General features: G+C 40.8%; 1 protein-coding gene and 1 pseudogene across 1 annotated transcript; both read left to right on the top strand.

Moving 5' to 3' along the window:
* The first annotated feature begins 7,941 nt into the window (after positions 1 to 7,941).
* LOC110532954 (uncharacterized) lies at positions 7,942 to 9,047 on the top strand (annotated as a pseudogene).
* A 5,130-nt stretch (positions 9,048 to 14,177) lies between these two features.
* On the top strand, positions 14,178 to 20,783 carry LOC110531685 (V-set and immunoglobulin domain-containing protein 1-like). The gene is made up of 7 exons (XM_090185779.1): positions 14,178 to 14,226; positions 18,986 to 19,330; positions 19,446 to 19,787; positions 19,911 to 20,042; positions 20,214 to 20,263; positions 20,382 to 20,501; positions 20,754 to 20,783. Exons 1-7 carry the CDS (start codon positions 14,178 to 14,180, stop codon positions 20,781 to 20,783), a joined length of 1,068 nt encoding a protein of 355 aa, XP_090041905.1.
* Positions 20,784 to 22,734: the final 1,951 nt, after the last annotated feature.

The raw sequence follows: 22,734 nt of genomic DNA, 5'->3' as shown, positions 1-22,734 counted from the left end.
AACTAATGCACTGTGAATATGCATCTATTGACTGGTGTTTTAGTTTGTCTGAAACTCTTATTTAGCTGTTGATAGGTGAGAATTGTCTGTTAATTGAATGACTAGAATATTCCGCCCTGAAACATATAATTGTATGGAATTGATTAGAATGTATAAAATCATAATCAATAAATGTGTAGTCCTAGTCAGAATTAGGGTAAAACAATATGTCTTTATGGTATTTTAAACACAGACTGTCTGAGCTTGGTGCTGACCTGACAAGAGATTTGGGAGAGAATGGGGAGTACGTCTCAAGGACAAGGTCACTATCTCTGTCGGCTGGGTAGTGAGACAGACAGTGTGTGCGTGTGTGTGTGTGTGTGTGTGTGTGTGTGTGTGTGTGTGTGTGTGTGTGTGTGTGTGTGTGTGTGTGTGTGTGTGTGTGTGTGTGTGTGTGTGTGTGTGTGTGTGTGTGTGTGTGTGTGTGAATGTGTGGGCGTGAGAAGTCAGTATAAAATTACTTGTTTTGTATTCTTGACTTTAGAACGTTCCGTGAATAAATCTTCACTCGACCATGATCTTACAAATTCTGGTTTGCAGACAGAGTAATATAATTCAATTGGGTGATGTACCTGGAGAACACAATTCTCTTATCAGCTGTATCCCGAAAACATCTCTATGGTGTTCTGAATACCCTAAATAGATTTAACACTCAGCTCAATTCATCTCTAACCCCCAGCAATGACTGTCAGTCCTCACCACGTGCTCTCCACACACACATCAGTGCATCTAAACCACAAACAACCATGTCACTAAGAGTACAACTCTTCATGAGAAAAACCTGAACTAAAAATACAAATATTATAATTTGAACAGTATATTGTTGAGAGACTGATTTAAGTATGAAGTACACATTGTGATTGGTCCGTCTTCAGAAACTATTGACAAAAATCTTAATTTATAATTCCATTTTGCAGGATTGCAATTCATTTATCTTTCAACAGGGCGCAGTAGTGTTTATGGAAGTCCCCTGTGGCAGCTACACCAGTAGAGTAACAGCAACTTTTAGAAGTCAAGAAATGTTCAAATTGTTCACTACTTTTATGAAGAATCGTTGATAAAACACTTTCCTTTGATAGTTCATGTGTGTAGTCATAATATCTGTCAGCAAAGGCCCAACAAAGACACTGTGTGGCTGTTAAGAATCTATAACAAGGTAATATATACATTTATTACATACATATTACACATCTGTATCATGTTATAAATCCATTTCAGAATCATAGAGTCACATGCATCAAACAGGCTAGGTAGTCATCATCACTGGATGGATCATTACTACTAACATAAACTAAGTTACTATAAAGTGTAGCTTAGTTACCAGAAGGAGCAACACAATCACTCAAAATGAAATTGGCAAAAATGTCTGTATATGACGATGACAATGACTCATGTTGACATGTAATTTTGTATTGACTTCCAGGGAGGAGTTGAATAAGTATGGGAGTCAACCTATTTATTCATGCCATCTCTCCTCTGTAATGTGTTGACCTCGCTTAGTTGTGTTGTTAGCATTTCAATCACACCCACCCCAACACAACAAGTTCACAGGTACTCTGCAGTCTTCTGTAAGCCCAAGACGAGGCCATATCTACGCTTTGGTCAGGTGGGCCTGCTGACTTTGTGCACACAGGACCCTCCTACCTGCTCTCTGTGTCTCTGTGTCTCTATGTGGTTTTCAGCAGGATGTCTATGTGTTGTCACTGTTGTTCTCACTATCTTTACTGGTTGTTCATGTTTCCCATGATAGCTTACAGCCACAACAAAACAGTTATTTATTTAACTGACTATAATACATATTTAGTTGAAATCAGTTACAAACCACAAATAACTACTAATGAACCCTATCTGAACCCTCTGAGTTCAGCACCTCATGTGTCATACAGCACCATCTATTCTAACTTGTGGTCCGGGGGGGAGGGGCCATTTTGTGACGATGTCATGCGAGAACTTTCAGTACATTCTCAAATAGGCATATCTTGTGAAGCACAAAGTCAACTGCAGGTTCCTCGGTCAGAATGAGACCAAAAAAGTAAGATCCTCCTTCTGATAGATTGCTTCCTTTCAGAACCACACTAACCACAGAGTAAAACAGACTAGATACAGTGTGTCACATTAGCTGAGTGGCTGTGGTATCCAATCAGGCATGAACGCTCAGGTGCTACACTAAGTGAATGTTTCTGTGAATAATATTTAAGGAATGGAGGACTGACATGTACTTGTTTCATTGTGTAGGTGTTTACACTTCTCATGTTCACTCTTGTACATACACTATATATACAAATGTATGTGGACAGTATGGTGGAACAACTTCAAAATTATGTTATAATACTTCATTGCATCAAATGGTTGTGTTATGAATAGACTATTCTGTTAACTATTGTGTGTGTGTTCTACTGAGGATGGGCTTCTGGGAGATAACACGGACTGGAGATTTATGATGTTTGATCGTGAATCGTCGACATGCCATGACCAGCCATCATTATCGTAGAGCGATTCACTCTATATGTGTGGGTTGTTTTGACCTGCTCCCTTATTAATAAGTGATTCAAGATTTAGTTTAAGTATAACTCTGACTTGTGTGATAAGTTTGTCTCTCCTCATTTGATAGTAAAGAAATTAACCACCAGAACAGCCCTTCAAATTAATGGATTCGGCTATTTCAGCCACTGAGCCTTACTGAAGGGCTCAGTGACTTCCAACGTGGCACCGATACTGGATGCCACCTTTCCAACAAGTCAGTTAGTCAAATTTATCTCCTGATAGAGTATCCCCGATCAACTAAGTGCTGTTATTGTGAAGTGGAAATATCTAGGAGCAACAATGCTCAGCCGCTGTGTGGAAGGCCACACAAGCTCACAGAATGGGACCGCCAGGTGCTGATGCGCATAGCGCTTAAAAATCGGGAGTCAACCTATTTATTCATGTCATCTCTCCTCTGTAATGTGTTGACCTCGCTTAGTTGTGTTGTTAGCATTTCAATCACACCCACCCCAACACAACAAGTTCACAGGTACTCTGCAGTCTTCTGTAAGCCCAAGACGAGGCCATATCTACGCTTTGGTCAGGTGGGCCTGCTGACTTTGTGCACACAGGACCCTCCTACCTGCTCTCTGTGTCTCTGTGTCTCTATGTAGTTTTCTGCAGGATGTCTATGTGTTGTCACTGTTGTTCTCACTATCTTTACTGGTTGTTCATGTTTCCCATGATAGCTTACAGCCACAACAAAACAGTTATTTATTTAACTGACTGTAATACATATTTAGTTGAAATCAGTTACAAACCACAAATAACTACTAATGAACCCTATCTGAACCCTCTGAGTTCAGCACCTCATGTGTCATACAGCACCATCTATTCTAACTTGTGGTCCGGGGGGGAGGGGCCATTTTGTGACGATGTCATGCGAGAACTTTCAGTACATTCTCAAATAGGCATATCTTGTGAAGCACAAAGTCAACTGCAGGTTCCTCGGTCAGAATGAGACCAAAATAGTAGGATCCTCCTTCTGATAGATTGCTTCCTTTCAGAACCACACTAACCACAGAGTAAAACAGACTAGATACAGTGTGTCACATTAGCTGAGTGGCTGTGGTATCCAATCAGGCATGCACGCTCAGGTGCTACACTAAGTGAATGTTTCTGTGAATAATATACAAGGAATGGAGGACTGACATGTACTTGTTTCATTGTGTAGGTGTTTACACTTCTCATGTTCACTCTTGTACATACACTATATATACAAAAGTATGTGGACAGTATGGTGGAACAACTGCAAGATTATGTTATAATACTTCATTGCATCAAATGGTTGTGTTATGAATAGACTATTCTGTTAACTATTGTGTGTGTGTTTTACTGAGGATGGGCTTCTGGGAGATAACACGGACAGGAGATTTATGATGTTTGATCGTGAATCGTCGACCTGCCATGACCAGCCATGATTATTGTAGAGCGATTCACTCTATATGTGTGGGTTGTTTTGACCTGCTCCCTTATTAATAAGTGATTAAAGATTTAGTTTAAGTATAACTCTGACTTGTGTGATAAGTTTGTCTCTCCTCATTTGATAGTAAAGAAATTAACCACCAGAACAGCCCTTCAAATTAATGGATTCGGCTATTTCAGCCACTGAGCCTTACTGAAGAGCTCAGTGACTTCCAACGTGGCACCGATACTGGATGCCACCTTTCCAACAAGTCAGTTAGTCAAATTTATCTCCTGATAGAGTATCCCCGATCAACTAAGTGCTGTTATTGTGAAGTGGAAATATCTAGGAGCAACAATGCTCAGCCGCTGTGTGGAAGGCCACACAAGCTCACAGAATGGGACCGCCAGGTGCTGATGCGCATAGCGCTTAAAAATTGTCTGTCCTCAGTTGCAACACTCACTAGTTCCAAACTGCCTCTGGAAGTAGTCAGCACCCGACGTCAGCCCAAGAACTGATCGTCAGGAGCCTCATGAAATGGATTTTCATGGATGAGCAGACGTATACAAGCCTAAGATCCCCATGCGCAATGCCACGCGTCGGCTGGAGTTGTGTGAAGCTTGCCGCCATTGGACTCTGGAACAGTGGAAACGAGTTCTCTGTAGTGATTAACCACGCTTCACCATCTGGCATTCCGACGGACTAATCTGCATTTGGCGGATGCCAGGAGAACGCTAAATGCCCCAATTTATAGTGCCAACTGTAAAGTTTGGTGGATGAGGAACAATGGTCCGGGGCTGTTTTTCATGGTTCGGGCTAGGCCCTTTAGTTCCAGGGAAGGGAAATCTTAACGCTACAGCATACAATAACATTCTAGATCATTCAGTGCTTCCAACTTTGTGGCAAGAGTTTGGGGAAGGCCTTTTCCTGTTTCAGCATGGCAATGCCAATGTACACAAAAGAGGTCCATGCAGAAATTGTTTTTCAAGATAGTTGTGTGGAAGAACTTGACTGGCCTGCACAGAGCCCTGATCGCAACCTCATCAAACACCTTTGAGAGGAATTGAAACGTCGACTGCGAGCCAGGTTTAATCGCCCAACATCAGATTACCAAACGTCAATAATGCTCTTGTGGCTGAATGGAAGTAAGTCCCCGCAACAATGTTCCAACATCTAGGGGAGCGCCTTCCCAGAAATGTGGAAGCTGTTATAGCATCAAAGGGATCACCAACTACAAAATAATGGCCATGATTTTGGAATGAGATATTTGACGAACAGGTGTCCACATACTTTTGGCATGGCAGTGCAATTATTGATTTGCGGTATCGTCTACTGCCCATAGCAATATAGTGGAGTGATACAATATACACTGAGTATACCAAATCTTAGGAACACCTTTCTAATATTTAGATGCACCCCCACTCCCCCGCCCCTTTTGTCCTCAGAACAGCCTCAATTGTTCTCTGCGTGGACTCAAGGTGTCGAAGGCCTTCCACAGGGATGCTGGCCCATTAACAAGTGACATCAGTAAGGAATCATAGCTTTCACCTGGTCAGTCTAAGTCATTTAAAGAGCAATTGTATTATTTCATATTGTGACGTTGATCCCCAGATGAGAATCCTGGTCCTTCTCTCCATCATGAGAACTGGAATTATCCTCTGCTGTCTGATCATCTTAATCATTGTCTACACCACCAGGAAATAGATAAAGGTAAGGCTAATAAGTGTTAATAGACTAGAGATGGGTTTTGGAAAAAAGAAGGAGATACTGTATCATCGCTATGCATTACAAATGATGATTAATTGAGATTGCTTAGTTGCTCGTATTGCATTTGAAAAATATTAGCCTGCGACTTCTAATTCAATTGAGCATCATCATGCTTCCTTATGCTGTATGTGTTAATTGATTGAACTGCTCTCCTGAAATCCCTGTGTTCAGAATGTGCCATCTTTTTGCATGAATAAATATCTATTTAAACAACTGACATGGACAGAAATAGACTCCTTCCATCTCTTGGGTGCTGTACATAAAGTGAGTCTATATGAATGTCTGTCCACAGGGCTTGTGCAGAGACAACCTTGAGCTGTGAGCTCAAGACAAGACCGTCTCTTTGCTTTGTATAGGCCTGGTTGACCATTCACTCACTATGTGGTTCTAGAAGGATGTCTATGTGGTGTCAGTCAGTTACTCTCTTCAGTCGTTATTCACCCCCATCACTATTAGAAACACAGATCCACTGACATACTGCATGACATGTAGACTAACACAGTATCTTATCACTTACAATATCATAGGTTTTTATCAATTATTGAACTGTAATCATTAGTTTAGTGTAGAGTAGATGGTGTATCCAGACTACAGCCAAGAGCGCTACCCACCCAGGTACACCTCTGACCTCTGCTAAACTATCAGGTGTTACACTTAATGTTTCTGTGAATGATAGTGAAAGTAGCATAAAATCAGTGGTGTAAAGTACTTAAGTAAAAATACTTTAAAGTACTAATGACTTAATTCGTTTTTTGGGATATCTGCACTTTACTTCCCATTTCATATATTTGAAAACTTTTACTTTTACTTAACTACATTCCTAAAGAAAATATTATACTTTTTACTCCATTAATTTTCCCTGACACCCAAAAGTACTTGTTACATGATGAATGCTTAGTAGGACAGGTAAAATGGTCCAATTCACGCGCATATCAAGAGAACACGTGGTCATCCCTACCGCCTCTCATCTGGCAGATTCACTAAACATAAATGCAGTGTTTGTAAATGATGTCTGAGCGTTGGAGTGCACCCCTGACTATCTGTAAATGGAGTGCACCCCTGACTATCTGTAAATGGAGTGCACCCCTGACTATCCGTAAATGTAAAAAAAAGAAAAAGAATATGGTGCCGTCTGGTTGGCTTAATATAAGGAATTTGAAATGATTTATACTTTTACTTTTACTTATTTACTTTGAAACGTACATATATTTAGAACCAAATACTCTTAGACTTTTACTGAAGTCGTATTTTACTGGGTGACTTTCACTTTTACTTGAGTCATTTTCTATTTAGGTATCTGTACGTTTACTCAAGTATGACAATTGGGTACTTTTCCCACCACTTCTTAAAATAGAGTAGCTTCATCCTGTAGGTGTTTCCCCCTTATACACTCATAATGCTCCAGCCGTGTTCAACCTGTACGTACAGTATCAAGTCAGGTTCTATGTATATCTGTCCCCCTATAGGTCATCAGCGGAAATGTAACTGCTGCATGTGGTGAGGCCAAAGATATTTCATACAACTGATTTTGATACCAAGAGCATAAAGGTACATATAATGTGTGCTTCAAATGCTTTAAAAAAAAGTTAAACCTATGATTGTAATTCAGGTGGTAAAGTATGAGCGGCAGGGTAGCCTAGTGGTTAGAGTGTTGGACTAGTAACCGGAAGGTTGCGAGTTCAAACCCCCGAGCTGACAAGGTACAAATCTGTCGTTCTGCCCCTGAACAGGCAGTTAACCCACTGTTCCCAGGCCGTCATTGAAAATAAGAATTTGTTCTTAACTGACTTGCCTGGTTAAATAAAGGTAAAAAAAAAAAAAAAAAAAATTGTTAATAAGGGAAAAAAGTTGATGATATTTGAATTGTTCTTACACAGACTATCCATCCAGATAAGAGTTTTAACAGAGTATTAGACAGCATTCATCCAGCCAGTTTTGCAAATTACTAGCATTGGTCCACTTTTAGCATTGATTATTTACAGTAAGTGATTCTCAGTTTACCTGTGAAGACCATGGTGGGCTGGATAAGGCATCAACAAAAATGACAGTTCAACCAATCACCAAATAGCCCACTGTAGAAGTGTGGCCTACTTGGGTAGACTTCTCCACTCAAGACACAGTTAGTAAAGAGGATGACATCTTCAAAGATGATCATCACACTGCCTGATATTTCCACTTCTCAGGGAGATGGGTAGGTTCAACTTTTATACTACTGTGCTTAGAGGGGGTACACCTTAAATTTGAAGACACCAAAGAACTTTATTGATGCTATTCATGTTTGTCTTTGTGTGTATTCTAGCTGCGGTACAATCCTCAGCCATGCGCCTAGTGTCAGCCAACAAAGGAGACACAGTGACTTTGCACTGCTTCCATGAAGGCAACTTGACACTACACTTCTTGTGGTTCAAGCAAAGCTTGGGTGACTATCCTCATGACAACTTTTTACAAGTATGACAATAATGCTACATTCTACAATGCATTTAAAGGAAACCCTTGCTTTTCAGTGCAAAGTAGCAAAGGAATAAAACAGCTATGGATCTCAGACATGCAGCTCTCAGATTCATTAACATATCACTGTGGGAATTATATTTCCAACAAGGTGGAATTTTGAAAAGGAACCATTCTAATTGTTAAAGGTACAAAATCTGATTTTAGAGAGAAAATAACTAGAATCTATTTTTCTGCAACTACGTATATTCTTGATAATTTTTGCACTTTCGTTTTGGATATACAATGTCTTCATTAAATGTGAGGTATTCTCAAAATCAGACATTACTGTAGTTTTCAACAAATGTTGAGTTAGGACACAAAAAAGGAAACACATTTACTGACGTGAAAACCTTTTTGTCAGGATCGGCATCCAGAAACACCATCGTTGTACAGCAGCCTGTGTCTGAGTCAGTCCAGCCAGGAGACTCTGACTCTGAACTGTACAATACACACTGAGACCTGTGCAGGAGAACACAGTGTCTATTGGTTCAGACATGGCTTAGGAGAATCCCGTCCAGGAATCCTTTACACCAATAGAGACAGGATTGATCAGTGTGAGAAGAGCCCTGAGGCTGGGTCTCCTACACAGAGCTGTGTCTACAACCTCCCCAAGAGGAACCTCAGCCTCTCTGATGCTGGGACTTACTACTGCGCTGTGGCCTCATGTGGGGAGATACTGTTTGGGAACGGGACCAAGCTGTACATTGAATTTGATGACTATTATCCACAGATGAAAATCCAGGTCCTTCTCTCCATCATAAGAACTGGAGTTCTCCTCTGCTGTCTGACCATCTTCATCATCATCTACCTCATCAGGAAATAGATCAACCTAAAACCATACTTGAGATAGGTTTTGCGGTAACTTCAGGAGATCATCACTTAAGCATTGTATTTTATGATATTTATTGAGATTGCTGAGTTGATCATATTGTGTTTTTAATATTAATGGTCTGTGACCTTGCCTAAAAAGTTTTATGTTAATTGATTGAATTGCTCCCTGTGTATGTACCTTTTTTTATAAATATGAATTTAAACATCTGATACCATCTGAAATTGACTTCTTCCTCCTCTTGTTTTCTGTACATGCAGTATGCCTGTATGAATGCTTGTCAAGAGTGCTTCTGCAGAGACAACCTACTATTACCATGCCAAACACAAGCACTCATCATGCACTAAGCTGTTCACAGGTATCTGGACATTTTGGTCTACTGTCAGCATAAGACGAGAAAATATCTACGCTTAGGACAGGCCTGCTGAACTTCTACACACCCTGTGGTTTTCAGCAGGATGTCTATGTGGTGTCAGTCAGTTACTCTCTTCAGTTGTTGTTCTCCCCCATCACAATTAGAAACACAGACCTACTGACATACTGCATGCCATGTAGTATCTTATCACTTACAAGATCATAGGTTTTATCCATTCTTGAACTGTAATCATTAATTTACAGAGTGTAGAATAGAAGGTGTATCCAGACTACAGCCAAGAGCCCTACCCACCCAGTTACACCTCTGACCCCTACTCAGATGTTACATTTCAGTTAGTGCTTTTTTTCTGTGAATGATAGTGAAAGCAAGACTGACATAAAATACACTTGTTTCATCCTGTAGGTGTTACCCCCTTATACACTCATGATGCTCCACCCCTATTCATCCTGTACGTACAGTATCAAATAACGTTCTATGAATAACAGTCCTCCTATAGGTCATCAGGAGAACTGTAACTGCTGCAAGTGATGGAACCAAAGATATCTAAGGCACACAACTGATATTGATACCAAGAGCATAAAGGTACATATAATGTATGCTTCAAAAAAGAAACAAACTACATGAAAAACACATTTTAAAATGAACCTGTGATGGTAAATTGGTTCTTAAAGTATGATTGCCAAGATGGAAAAAAAGGTTGTTGGATATTTGAATTGTTGTTACACAGACTATCTATCCAGATAAGAGTTATAACAGAGTATTAGACAGCTTTCATCCAGCCATGTGTTGCAAAATGACTAGCATTAGTCCACTTTTAGCATTGATCATATACAGTAAGTGATTTTCAGTTTACCTGTAAAGAGCATGGTGGGCTGTATAAATAAATACAAATAAATACATAAAAAATCCTATGTGATTTTCTGGATTTTTTTCTTCTCATTTTGTCTGTCATAGTTGAAGTGTACCTATGATGAAAATTACAGGCCTCTCTCATCTTTTTAAGTGGGAGAACTTGCACAATTGGTGGCTGACTAAATAGTTTTTTGCCCCACTGTAATTGGTAGATTTGGATAGAAACCACTCTAAAGTTTCCAAAACTGTTAAAATACTGTCTCTGTGTATAACAGAACTCATACGGCAGGCAAAAACCTGAGACAAATTCAACCAGGAAGTGGGAAAGCTGTAGTTGTAGTGATTGCCTATCCAATATCCTGTGTCTGTGGGCTCAGATTGCACTTCCCAAGGCTTCCAGTAGATGTCAACAGTCTTTAGAAGTTGTTTCAGGCTTGTATTGTGAAAGGGGATCGAATAAGAGCTGTTTCAACAAGTGGTCAAGCTGAAAGACATTAGTTTAGTCTCGCGCATGTCCGTGAGCGTGACGCTTGTTCTCTTTCCTTTCTAATTGCAACGGAATTGTCCGGTTGGAATATTATTGAAGATTTATGATAAAAACATCCTAAAGATTGATTATACATTGTTTGACATTTTTCTACTAGCCACTGACCTAACATAATCGCATGGTGTGCTTTCATCGTAAAGCCTTTTTGAAATCGTACATTGTGGCTGGATTAACAATAAGTTTATCTTTAAAATGGTGTATAACACTTGTATGTTTGAAGAATTTTAATTATGAGATTTCTGTTGTTTGAATTGTGTCAATAATGCTACATTCCACAATGAATTTCAAAGGCAACCCTCGCTTTTCAGTGCAAAGTGGCAAAGGAATAAACACCTACGGATCTCAGACATGCAGCTCTCAGATTCAGCAACATGTTACTGTCAGAATCTCAAGGCTCAGGAGAAGACCCAGATGCAGACTTTTTCGGAACAAAAGTTTATAACTCAAACAAGTGGCAGGCAAACAACAGGTCAAGGGCAGGCAGAGGTCAGTATTCCAGGGTGGTAAGGCAAGGTAAAGAATGACAGGCAGGCTCAGGGTTAGGGCAGGCAGAATGGTCAAAACCAGGAAAGCTAGAAAACAGGAACTAGAGACAGACAGGAGCACGGGGGAAAACGCTGGTAGGCTTGACGCCACCTGGTGTCCTACCTGGGCAGATACCTGGTTGACCAGGGTGCCGGCGTTGGAACTCAGCAATGAGGCCTGTGTCCAGGATGTCCCTGGCGGGGACCCAGCACCTCTCCTCCGGGCCATTGCCCTCCCAGTCAACCAGGTACTGGAATGCCCTGCCCCAAGGTTGAATCTTCAGGAGGCACCTCACTGCTCTCGCCGGTTGGCTGTCAATGAGAAGGGGAATAGGGGTGGGCCTAGAAACAGGAGACAAAGGGCTGTGAGATACGAAAAGTAAGATGATTGCGGAGGGTACGGGGCAACAGAAGACGAACAGCAGAGGGGCTAATAATCTTGGAAATAGGGAAAGGGACGATAAAGCGGGGGGAAAGGTTGCGGGACTCTACTCGGTGTGGCAGGTCTCTACTGGACAGCAATACCATCTGCTCGAGACAATGCCGGGGGGCCGGGGTCCGGTGGCGGTCCGCTTGTTGTCAATACCTGGAGGTGGTGCCGAAGAACATGGCTGACGTTTTACATTCTCCCAACGAATTGTGCTATTTTGTAAGGTTTTTAGCTTTTTGTGTAACTTATTTTTTAACTTATTGTGTACATAATGTTGCTGCTATCGTCTCTTATAACCAAAAATAACTTCTGGACATCAGAAAAGCGATTACTCACCGCAGACTGGAAGAAACCTTTTCCTTTAACGAGTCTGACGAGAAGAATATCCTGCTTTCACTGGAACAGGCCCAGATTCATGCCTTTTGCATGAAGAAAAGACGCTGGAAAAGAGGCCACAGATCGGGCACCCTTCTGAGAATTCGGAGACGAAAGAGTAAACTCCCATTGCCTTCCATTATTCTTGGTAACGTGCAATCATTGGAAAATAAAATTGATGTCCTACAATTAAGATTATCCTACCAAAGGGACATTAAATACTGTAACATCTTATGTTTCACAGAGACGTGGCTGAACAAAGATACAGACAATATAGAGCTAGAGGGATTTTCCATGCACCGGCAGAACAGAGACGTTACCTCTGGTAAGACGAGAGGTGGGGGTGTATGTCTTTTTGTCAATGACAGCTGGTGTGCGATGTCTAATATTAAAGAAGTCTTGAGGTGTTGCTCGCCTGAGGTGGAGTACCTTATGATAAGCTGTATACCACACTTTATACCAAGAGAGTTCTCAGCTGTATTATTCGTAGCTGTCTATTTACCACCACAAAGCGAAGCTGGCACTAAGACCGCTCTCAACCAACTCTATAAGGCCATAAGCAAAGAAGAAAATGCTCACCCAGAAGCAGCGCTCCTAGTGGCCGTGGACTTTAATGCAGGCAAACTTAAATAAGTTTTACGACAATTTTACCAGCATGTCACATGTGCAACCAGGGGAAAAAAATCCTAGACCTCCTTTACTCCACACAAGGAGATGCATACAAAGCGATCCCCTGCCCTCCATTTGGAAAATCTGACCATAATTCTATCCTCCTGATTCCTGCTTACAAGCAAAAACTAAAGCAGGAAGTACCAGTGACTCGCTCAGTACGGAAGTGGTCTGATGCTGCACTACAGGACTGTTTTGCTAGCGCAGACTGGAATATGTTCCGGGATTCATCCAATGTCATTGAGGAATACACCACCTCAGTAATCGGCTTCATCAATAAGTACATTGATGATATCATCCCCACAGTGACTGTACGAACATATCCCAACCAGAAGCCATGGATTACAGGCAACATACGCATCGAGCTAAACGCTAGAGCTTCCACTTTCAAGGAGCGGGAGACTAATCCAGACGCTTATAAGGAATCCTGCTATGCCCACAGAGGAACCATCAAACAAGCAAAGCGTCAATACATGCACGAGAGCACCAGCTGTTCTGGATGACTGTGTGATAAAGCTCTCGGTAGCCGATGTGAACAAAACCTTTAAACAGGTCAACATTCACAAAGACGCTGGGCAAGACAAATTACCAGGACGTGTACTCAAAACATGCACGGACCAACTGTCAAATGTCTTCACTGATATTTTCAACCTCTCCCTGACCAAGTCAGTAACACCTGTTTCAAGTAGACCACCATAGTTTCTGTGCCCAAGGAAGTGAAGTTTACCTGCCTAAATGATTACCGCCACGTGGCACTCACGTCAGTAGCCATGAAGTGCTTTGAAAGGATGGTCATGGCTCACATCAACAGCATCCTCCCGGACACCCAAGACCCACTCTTAGTCTCCTCCTGTATTCCCTGTTCACCCAAAACTGCGTGGCCAAACACGACTCCAACACCATCATTAAGTTTGCTGACGACACAACAGTGGTAGGCCTGATCACCGACAACGATGAGACTTCCTATAGGGAGGAGGTCAGAGAACTGGCAGTGTGGTGCCAGGACAACAACCTCTCCCTCAATGTGAGCAAGACTAAGGAGCTGATCGTGGACTACAGGAAAAGGCAGGCATTAACATTACGGGGAAGTAGTGGAGCGGGTCGAGAGTTTCAAGTTCCTTGGTGTCCATATCACCAACGATCTATCATGGTCCAAACATGCCAAGACAGTCGTGAAGAGGTCACAACATAACCTTTTCCCCCTCAGGAGACTGAAAAGATTTGGCATGGGACCCAGATCCTCAAAAGGTTCTACTGCTGCACCATCGAGAGCATCCTGACCGGTTGCATCACTGCCTGGTATGGTAACTGCTCGGCATCTGACCGTAAGGTACTACAGAGGGTTGCGCGAATGACCCAATACCTCACTGGGGCCAAGCCTCCTGCCATCCAGGACCTATGTAATAGGCGTGTCAGATGAAAGCCCATAAAATTGTCAGACTCCAGTCACCCAAGTTATAGACTGTTTTCTCTGCTACCGTACTGCAAGCAGTACCGGAGAGCCAAGTCTAAGACCAAAAGGCTCCCCAACAGCTTCTACCCCCAAGCCATAAAACTGCTGAACAATTCCTAAAATCGCCACCCGACAATTTACATTGACTCCCCCCCCCTCCTACCTTTTGTATGTTGCTGCTACTCGATGTTTGTTTGTTACCTATGCATAGTCACTTCACCCCCACCTACATGTACAGATTACCTCAACTGACTCGGTACCGGTGCCCCCAGAATAGCCTAGATATTGTTTTTCTTATTGTGTTACTTTTTATTATAACTTTTTATTTTAGTCTACTTGGTAAATATGTTCTTCTTCTTGAACTGCGCTGTTGGTTAAGATTTATCTGTGCTGCTTTGCATGGTTTTAAATGCCTATGTGCTTGTCTATGTAAACAGTAACCTTTCTCTCCTTTCTTATTTCACAGGCACTAGTACATGCTACTATTTCGACCTGTTGTGCCGAATAATTTATATGCAATGGCTCAGTGTCAGGCCCCTTTTGTCTCCACTCAGGAACAGTTATCTACCCATTCTGTGTCACTCCTATCTTCTCTCCTCATGCAATTCAAATTCATTCTGCTCTCTCTCTCTCTATCTTGCTCTTTTCCTAGCCCCCCCTCCTTCTCCTCTGCTCCCAAACCATCAAGGTCTCAGCAGTGCGGGGAGGGCTTCTCCGTCTGTCCTTTCTACTATCTGTGTGTCGCTCTGTCTCATAACAGTCAGTATCAAATATGGGGTTTTCCCAAATATTTACTAAATGTCTCACTGTCTGAACTCGTGGATTTTAGATAAATCACCTGTCTTTGGTGACCATCTCTAAAGTAATTTTGCATAGGTTGATTAAGGTTATCTCAATGCTCTCAATAATCCTGAATCCCCACAGATGTCATATATCCCTGTCATGTTGGCTTCGATTAGGTTCTAAATACTTAACATAAGTCTACCATTAATCCAAGGCTATGCCCTTTCTTTCTTCTCATTGGTTCAAATTACAACTATGTCGAAGAACTATAAACTCGTTCATAATTATCAATTACTCAATTTACCTTAAAATCAGTATCACAAATTACCTTATATTCATTAAGCTTCATTAAGCCATTATTAAATGGCCCTCCCATGACGCTGATCAGACCACAAAGGAAAGCCATGATAGAGGTCAAAGGTCATACCACCCTTTTACCTTCGTGTTCCATACTATATTATACAAATTAAAGAAAAAACATCAAACATTTTCTACATGTTGTACCCCAGGTTCCCAGAACATTCCCTTATCAAAATAATTCACGTGTTTAATTAAAACTCATAAAATAAAATGCATAATATTCCATATGTGTGTACCCTTTAAAGATATCGTGTCTCTAGGAAAATGGAAATCTCCTCAAACCAAAAGGCTAAAAACAAACCAAACATTTCCAGGCCTTTTCAATTTTGGTATAAACATGCCTCTACCTCCCTCACTCCCTTCAAGATTACAGCCCCCAGAAAACATTCAAAAAAAAAAAACAATGAAGCACTGTCCCTTTAAAATAAAATGAACTCAACCTGCAATCCACTTTGCGGACCTGTCATTGTTCCACGTAATGGAAACAGATTATAATGTTAGAATACCTTCACTTTCTGTTCAATTTCACTGGTGTTACCTAAACAGTCAAACCAAAAATCAATAACCAGAAAAACTCTTACGATTCAACTATTCAGACCTGAATCCCTTACAACCAAATATAGCCCAGCACGCACAAAAAAACAGCGATGCCCACCTAGCAATCTTGTTGCTAGATTTAGCAAATTTAGCTACATTTAAAAATGTATTTGGAACTTTTAGCAACTTTTGAAAAGTGACTCAAAGCTATAATGCACGCATTTTCCCTCTAAAAGACACAAACCATTTTCCCTGTCACATCCTCAGTCACAACATCATTGCCTGGCTGCAAAAATGCATTGTGAGTGACGTCAGCAGCAGGCGCTCAGCCCGTGCCCAGGCAGCAGCAATTTCAGCGAATTGCAAATCATTGTTGGCTGACTGCAGCAGCAGTAGTAAGGGTTCGACAAGCCAAACCCAATGAATATAGTTGGTCATGAATGTTTGACCTTGAACTTGAACTTTATTCTATCGTAAAAGTAAAACCAAACTTCCCACTTTCTCTTCTACAAAATGTCAAAGTACCATGTACTTCGCTCAGTTTATAACATATGTCAGTCAATCCATAGGAATGAAGAACATTTCGGTGGGCACCACTCTATCGCCATTATCTCTCCGCTATTATTTAGAATTTCTTTAGATTTAGGTAACTGTCTCTTCTATGATTCCGTAATTTAAATACGACTCCATTCTCAATTGGTTGTTCCAGCAGACCATTTAGGCAAGACAACGTATTACATCGAAATCGCCTCGCTATTATTTAGAATTAATTAGTCTTTCAATTTAACCTAAACAAGCTATTAAAACGTTCAGTTTATATCTTAAACAAAAACTAACAACCGTATCTCTCCTGGCAAAACATATCAATACTTGAATTACAATCAGAATACATTTTTGTCTATCGGTGCATAGGCTGCGATACAAACTCGAGTCTCCCACGTTGTAGGCAAGAGTTCTACCCCTGGACCACCAGCACTATTGAAAAGATGGAGACGCAAATAACCCTATTATTATAATTGTCTGTAGTCGTAAACTCCGGCACGTACTACCAAGACAATTCCCAGAAAATAGCCCCGATTTAAAGGTCCAAGCGTTTCCCCAGCGAGGATTCTCCTTTCTCTCTCTCTCTCTCTCTCTCTCTCTCTCTCTCTCTCTCTCTCTCTCTCTCTCTCTCTCTCTCTCTCTCTCTCTCTCTCTCTCTCGTTGTCTCTGCCTTATCTTCTCTTTTCCTTTCCTCTCTTGACTCTTGTCCACTTTTCTCGACTTTCTCCCTTTCTTTTACAAATCTTTCCTGCTGTTTCCCCAAGAGTAGCAATAAATATTCGACTCCTGTCTGTCCGCTCTCTCTCTCTCTGCTCTCTATCTACAGCCCACTGTAAAACCTCCGCTGCCCCCTGACCTGGGGTCACGTCTCCTTTTACAGCCGCCCAATCCTATTTCTGCCTCATCTTCTTCTATGTGTATGTGCTTTTTACCTTCTATGTGTGTTCTTTCTACCGCTATCCAATTACTATAGTTATGTTCTACAGTATATTCTCACAATCTATGTGTCTCACAATTGATGTATATGGCACTACTCCCTATGTGTGTGCTTCTCTCAACACATTCTATGGGTATTTTGCTATCTCGATCTGTGTTTCTCCTTTCTGGAATCCTTATCTATAGAGGTGCATTTATTGAACATTAATAAATCTTACCCGTACAACTATAAGCTATTTCCCAGGGGTCGTAAAATCCCAGTTCACAACCTATTTTCTGTTGTGTCAAAGGACTTTTAAAGTTAATATCTCAACGCTTACTCCGATATATTAGGCTTCCCTTCAATTTCTAAAATCTTTTTCAGCATTGTATTTTGAATTGGTTGGGTTATTGTAACGGTTGTCGTAGGTGGAAGAAGGTGAGGATCAAGGTGCAGCGTGGTACATGTTCATAATTATTTTAATAGAACACTGAAAAATGCAAAAACAACAACATGAACAAACGAAACCGAAACAGTTCTGTCTGGTACAGATACGAAATAGAAAACAACTACCCATACCCATAGTGGGAAAACAGGCTGCCTAAATATGGTTCTCAATCAGAGACAACGATAACCAGCTGCCTCTGATTGCCTCAACATAGAAACACAACACCTAGACATACAACATAGAATACCCACCCACATCACACCCTGACCAAACGAAAACAACTTTGGAAGTATGCTTGGGGTCATTGTCCATTTGGAAGACCCACTTGCGACCAAGCTTTAACTTCCTGACTGATGTCTTGCCTGTGTGATATTTCAATAAACGTGTTTTTTTCCTCTACGTTTAATGACTTGCCCAATTCTTACCACTTATTCGAATTTCTTCCACTTTGACATTGTTTTTTTTGTGTAGATCGTTGACGAAAAATTACAATTAAATCAATTTCAATCCCACTTTGTATCAAAAATGAATACTTAAGTGTTAGTGTAGACTTTCAATTGCCACTGACTTTAAACCACTTGAAGAAAAATAGCACTCCATTGTGGTAGCGTAAGCATTTTAGAGAGAATAGCATCATTGATTCATCTATGAATACATACTGTATGTATGTAAGGTGAGACATTTTTTTGACCTCACTTCCTCTTCAAACAACCAATGGAGCCAACCTAAAAGTTGTGCCTCCTGTGGTGCATGTAGATACATATTTCCGCTGATGCTGTCACTTCACTTTGTCTCTTGACCCTCATCTCAGTTGTTCTGCTACACCAGACCAGAGAGAGAGAAGTTGAAGGATGTTCAGGTTGTGTCTTGTCCTGGTTCTCATCCAAGCCTGTAAGTTCGTCTCATTATATGATCTATGTTATTGCAGTTTAACAACTTAAAATAATTTTGGTAAACCAATGATTCTAATATTTCATACTCCTGAATCAATGTTCAACCATGTTTGATTCACACACAAAGGGAAGCTAAACACTGTACACCACACCCAACCAGGATTTAGGATTAATGTATTTAAAGCAAGTAAATGTTCGAGTAATCTTCTCTGTATTTTATTTATAGTGGACACGGAGGACATTAGCCATCCAAGTCCTCTTCTGCACGCTCATCTTGGAGACAATGTGATTCTGCAATGCTTCTATCCGGACAGAAATTCTTATATCTCATGGTACAAGCTAGCAGTAGGACAGAAGCCTCAACTTGTATCAACAATTTACAAATATGATGGTGGTGCACAATTTCACACTGAGTTTAAAGATAACCCTCGGTTCACAGTGCAAAGTGGAAATGGATTTTTTCATCTACACATCTCCAACACTCAGCCATCTGACTCCGCCACATATGTCTGTGGGGGAATTAATGTTAATGTGATGGAATTCAAAAACGGGATAATACTCATTCTGAAAGGTGGGCTGTTGTTGTATTAACAGTAATATCGTAAAATATATCTTGTATGTTAATTCTTCAAATGTGCTAATCCATCATCTAAAATTAAAAATTAATTCATAACTTTTTATTTCAGGATCAAGCAAAACTGTTGTACAGCAACCTGTGTCTGAGTCAGTCCAGCCAGGAGACTCTGTGACTCTGAACTGTACAATACACACTGAGACCTGTGCAGGAGATCACAGTGTCTATTGGTTCAGACATGGCTCAGGAGAATCACCTCCAGAAATAATTTACACCAATGGAGACAGGAGTGACCAGTGTGAGAAGAGCCCTGAGGCTGGGTCTCATACACAGAGTTGTGTCTACAACCTCCCCAAGAGTAACCTCAGCCTCTCTGATGCTGGGACTTACTACTGTGCTGTGGCCTCATGTGGAGAAATACTATTTGGGAATGGGACCAAACTGGACATTGACCGCAAGTGATATTTCTGACATTTCTGAAAATGTCTAACATTTCTTCATATTGCTATGAATAAATGACATGCCTGGATGAACAAAATGTCCTGAATCTCCTCTATCACTGTCTGTTTTTCTACAGATGGTTGTAAGGAGCACCATGTTCTCTTGGTGTACTGTCTGGGTGTAGCGTTGGCTATTTGTGTCATCCTCATCATTATCCTTGGTTGTGTTTTGTATAAGATGACCAAGAAAACCTCTCTGCTGTGCGGTGGTAAGTTATCATTGTCTACAAAATATGCTAAAGCTGTAGGTGCAGTGTAGATTACAAGTTTTAGTCATGAAACTGGGTAAATTCATTTTATGAAGATGTTTATGATGATGTCGCTGTTGATGATGATGATTATGTTGATGATGATTATACCTCCATGTGTTTGTCTAACAGAAACGCACATTCAGTCAAGTGGTCCGGCAGTCCCCGGTTCTCATAACCAGGTATGCAGACCATAAAGTGATTTTTTTTGTACGAGTTTCATGAACTGTAAACAGATCCTTCTATCAAATTATCAGGTCATTTCATGATGTCTTTGGAATGTATTGCTATTTCTCTTAGGATCGAGAAGATGATGACACACTCACATCGGTCCATTACGCTGCTCTGAATGTCATCCACAAGAAGCCAAAGACCCAGAGACAGAGGAGCACCATGGAGAGAGACACTGTGTACTCTGGGGTGAGATGCCAAAACATGGACTGAAACATCAACTTTTGCTCTTTAATAATAACTCGCACCGATTTTGTGATTTCTACACTGCATGTGTAACTATGGCTTTTCATTGTGTGTTAAAATTGTATTCTGTCAATCTCCTTTTAACAATGATACTGTTGTGCATTTTAGATCCAATAAAACATTAAACTGATTTCATATAGAGATATTGTTTGGTTTGCATTCATATTTTTCTCTGTCCTTATATTTCTACCACAGATTCAGTTTGCAACAACCATATTAGGCTGATGCTCAATGTAACAAAGCTATTTTTGGTTGCATAATGCATCTATTGACTGGTGTTTTAGTTTGTCTCAAACTCTTTTTTTAGCTGTATCCTGAAAACATCTCTGTGGTGTTCTGAATGCTCTAAATAGATTTAACTCTCAGCTAAACTCATCTCTAACCACCAGCAATGACTGTCAGTCCACACCACGTGCACTCTACACACACCTCATTGCATCTAAACCACAAACAGCCATTTCACTAAGAGCATAAACTCACTCTCTTCATGAAAAAAGCCTGAATTAAAATAAACATCTTAGGTGAATATACTTTGAACATAATTTATATTGTTGAGACTGATTTCAGATATGACAATGTACATATTGTGACTGAGCAGTTTTCACAAACCATTGACAAAATTCCTTTATCTGTCGATAGGGAGCAGCAGTGTATATGGAAGTCCCTGTGAATGCTTCACCAGTAGAGTCACAGCAACTTTTAGAAGTTGTGAAAATTTTCAAATTGTTTACAAATTTGTCGAAGAATCATTGAAAATGTACTTTCCAGAGATAGTTCATGTGTGTAGTCATAATATCTGTCAACAATGCCCCAACAAAGACACTGTGTGTCTGTGAAGAATCTATAACAAGGTAATATATACATTTATTACATACATATTACACATCTGTATCATGTTATAAATCCATTTCAGAATCATAGAGTTACTTGCATCCAACAGTCTAGGTAGTCATCATCACTGGATCATTACTAACATTAACTAAGTTACTATAAAGTGTAGCTAAGTTATCAGGAGGAGACACACAATCATTCAAAATAAAATGGGTAGCAGGGTACTCTCTTTTGTATATGATGAAGACAATGACTCGTGTTTGTGTGTAGTTTTGTATTGAGTTCCAGGGAGTAGTTGAATAGGTATGGGAGACAACCTATTTATTCATGTCATCTCTCCTCTGTAATGTGTTGTCCTCTTTAAGTTGTGTCGATAGCATGTCACTCACACCCACCCCCCACACAGTGAACAAATTCACAGGTACTCTGCACTCTTCTGTAAGCACAAGATGAGGTCGTATATAATATGTTGGTGAGAGGGCCTGCTGTCTTTGTGCACACCCTCCTACCTGCTCTCTGTGTCTCTATGTGGTTTTCTGCAGGATGTCTATGTGGTGTCACTGTTGTTCTCACTATCTTTACTGGTTGTTCATGTTTCCCATTATAGCTTAGTCACAGCAAAACAAGTATATATAAAACTGACTGTAATATATATTTTGTTATCTGAAATCAGTTACAAACCACAAATAACTGCTAATGAACCCTATCTGAACCCTCTGAGTTAAGCACGTCATGTGTCATACAGCAGCACCATCTATTCTAACTTGTGGTCCGGGGGGGAGGGGCAATTTTGTGATGATGTCATGTGAGAACGTTCAGTACATTCTCAAACAGACATGTCTTTGAAGCAAAAAGTCAACTGCAGGTTCCTCTGTCAGAATGAGACCAATAGAGGAGGATCCTCCTTCTGATAGATTCCTTTTAGAACCACATTAACCACAGAGTAAAACAGACTAGATAAAGTGTGTCAAATTAGCTGGTTGGCTAAGAGAGCAGAGCCCTGACCTCAACCCCATCAAAAACCTTTGGGATGAATTGGAACACCTACTGCGAACCAGGCCTAATCACCTAACATCAGTGCCCCACATCACTAATGCTCTTGGGGCTGAATGGAAGCAAGACCCCGCGGAAATGTTCCAACATGTAGTGGGAAGCCTTCCCAGAAGAGTAGTGCTGTTATAGCAGCAAAGGGGGGACAAACTCCATATTAACACCCATGATTTGTGAAAGTGATGTTTGACAAGCAGAAGTCCACCCCCCCCCCCCCCCCCTCAGTGAGGTTGGATGGAGAGCATTTGTGAACAGCAGTTTTCAGTTCTTTCCACAGATTCTCGATTGGATTCAG

The sequence above is a fragment of the Oncorhynchus mykiss genome, chromosome 9 (genome assembly GCF_057628025.1).
Source record: "Oncorhynchus mykiss isolate SJ-2025 chromosome 9, ASM5762802v1, whole genome shotgun sequence".
NCBI lineage: Eukaryota > Metazoa > Chordata > Actinopteri > Salmoniformes > Salmonidae > Oncorhynchus > Oncorhynchus mykiss.
Note: the sequence above shows the minus strand (reverse complement) of the source record. Positions and strands in the feature narration are given on the sequence as shown.

Excerpts from the sequence above, each read along its gene's own strand:
- LOC110531685 (XM_090185779.1), top strand. The coding sequence starts at position 14,178 with ATGACCCAATACCTCACTGGGGCCAAGCCTCCTGCCATCCAGGACCTA. Across the intron at positions 20,264-20,381 it reads TCCCCGGTTCTCATAACCAG|GATCGAGAAGATGATGACAC; the intron begins GTATGCAGACCA and ends TATTTCTCTTAG. Across the intron at positions 20,502-20,753 it reads GAGACACTGTGTACTCTGGG|ATTCAGTTTGCAACAACCAT; the intron begins GTGAGATGCCAA and ends TTTCTACCACAG.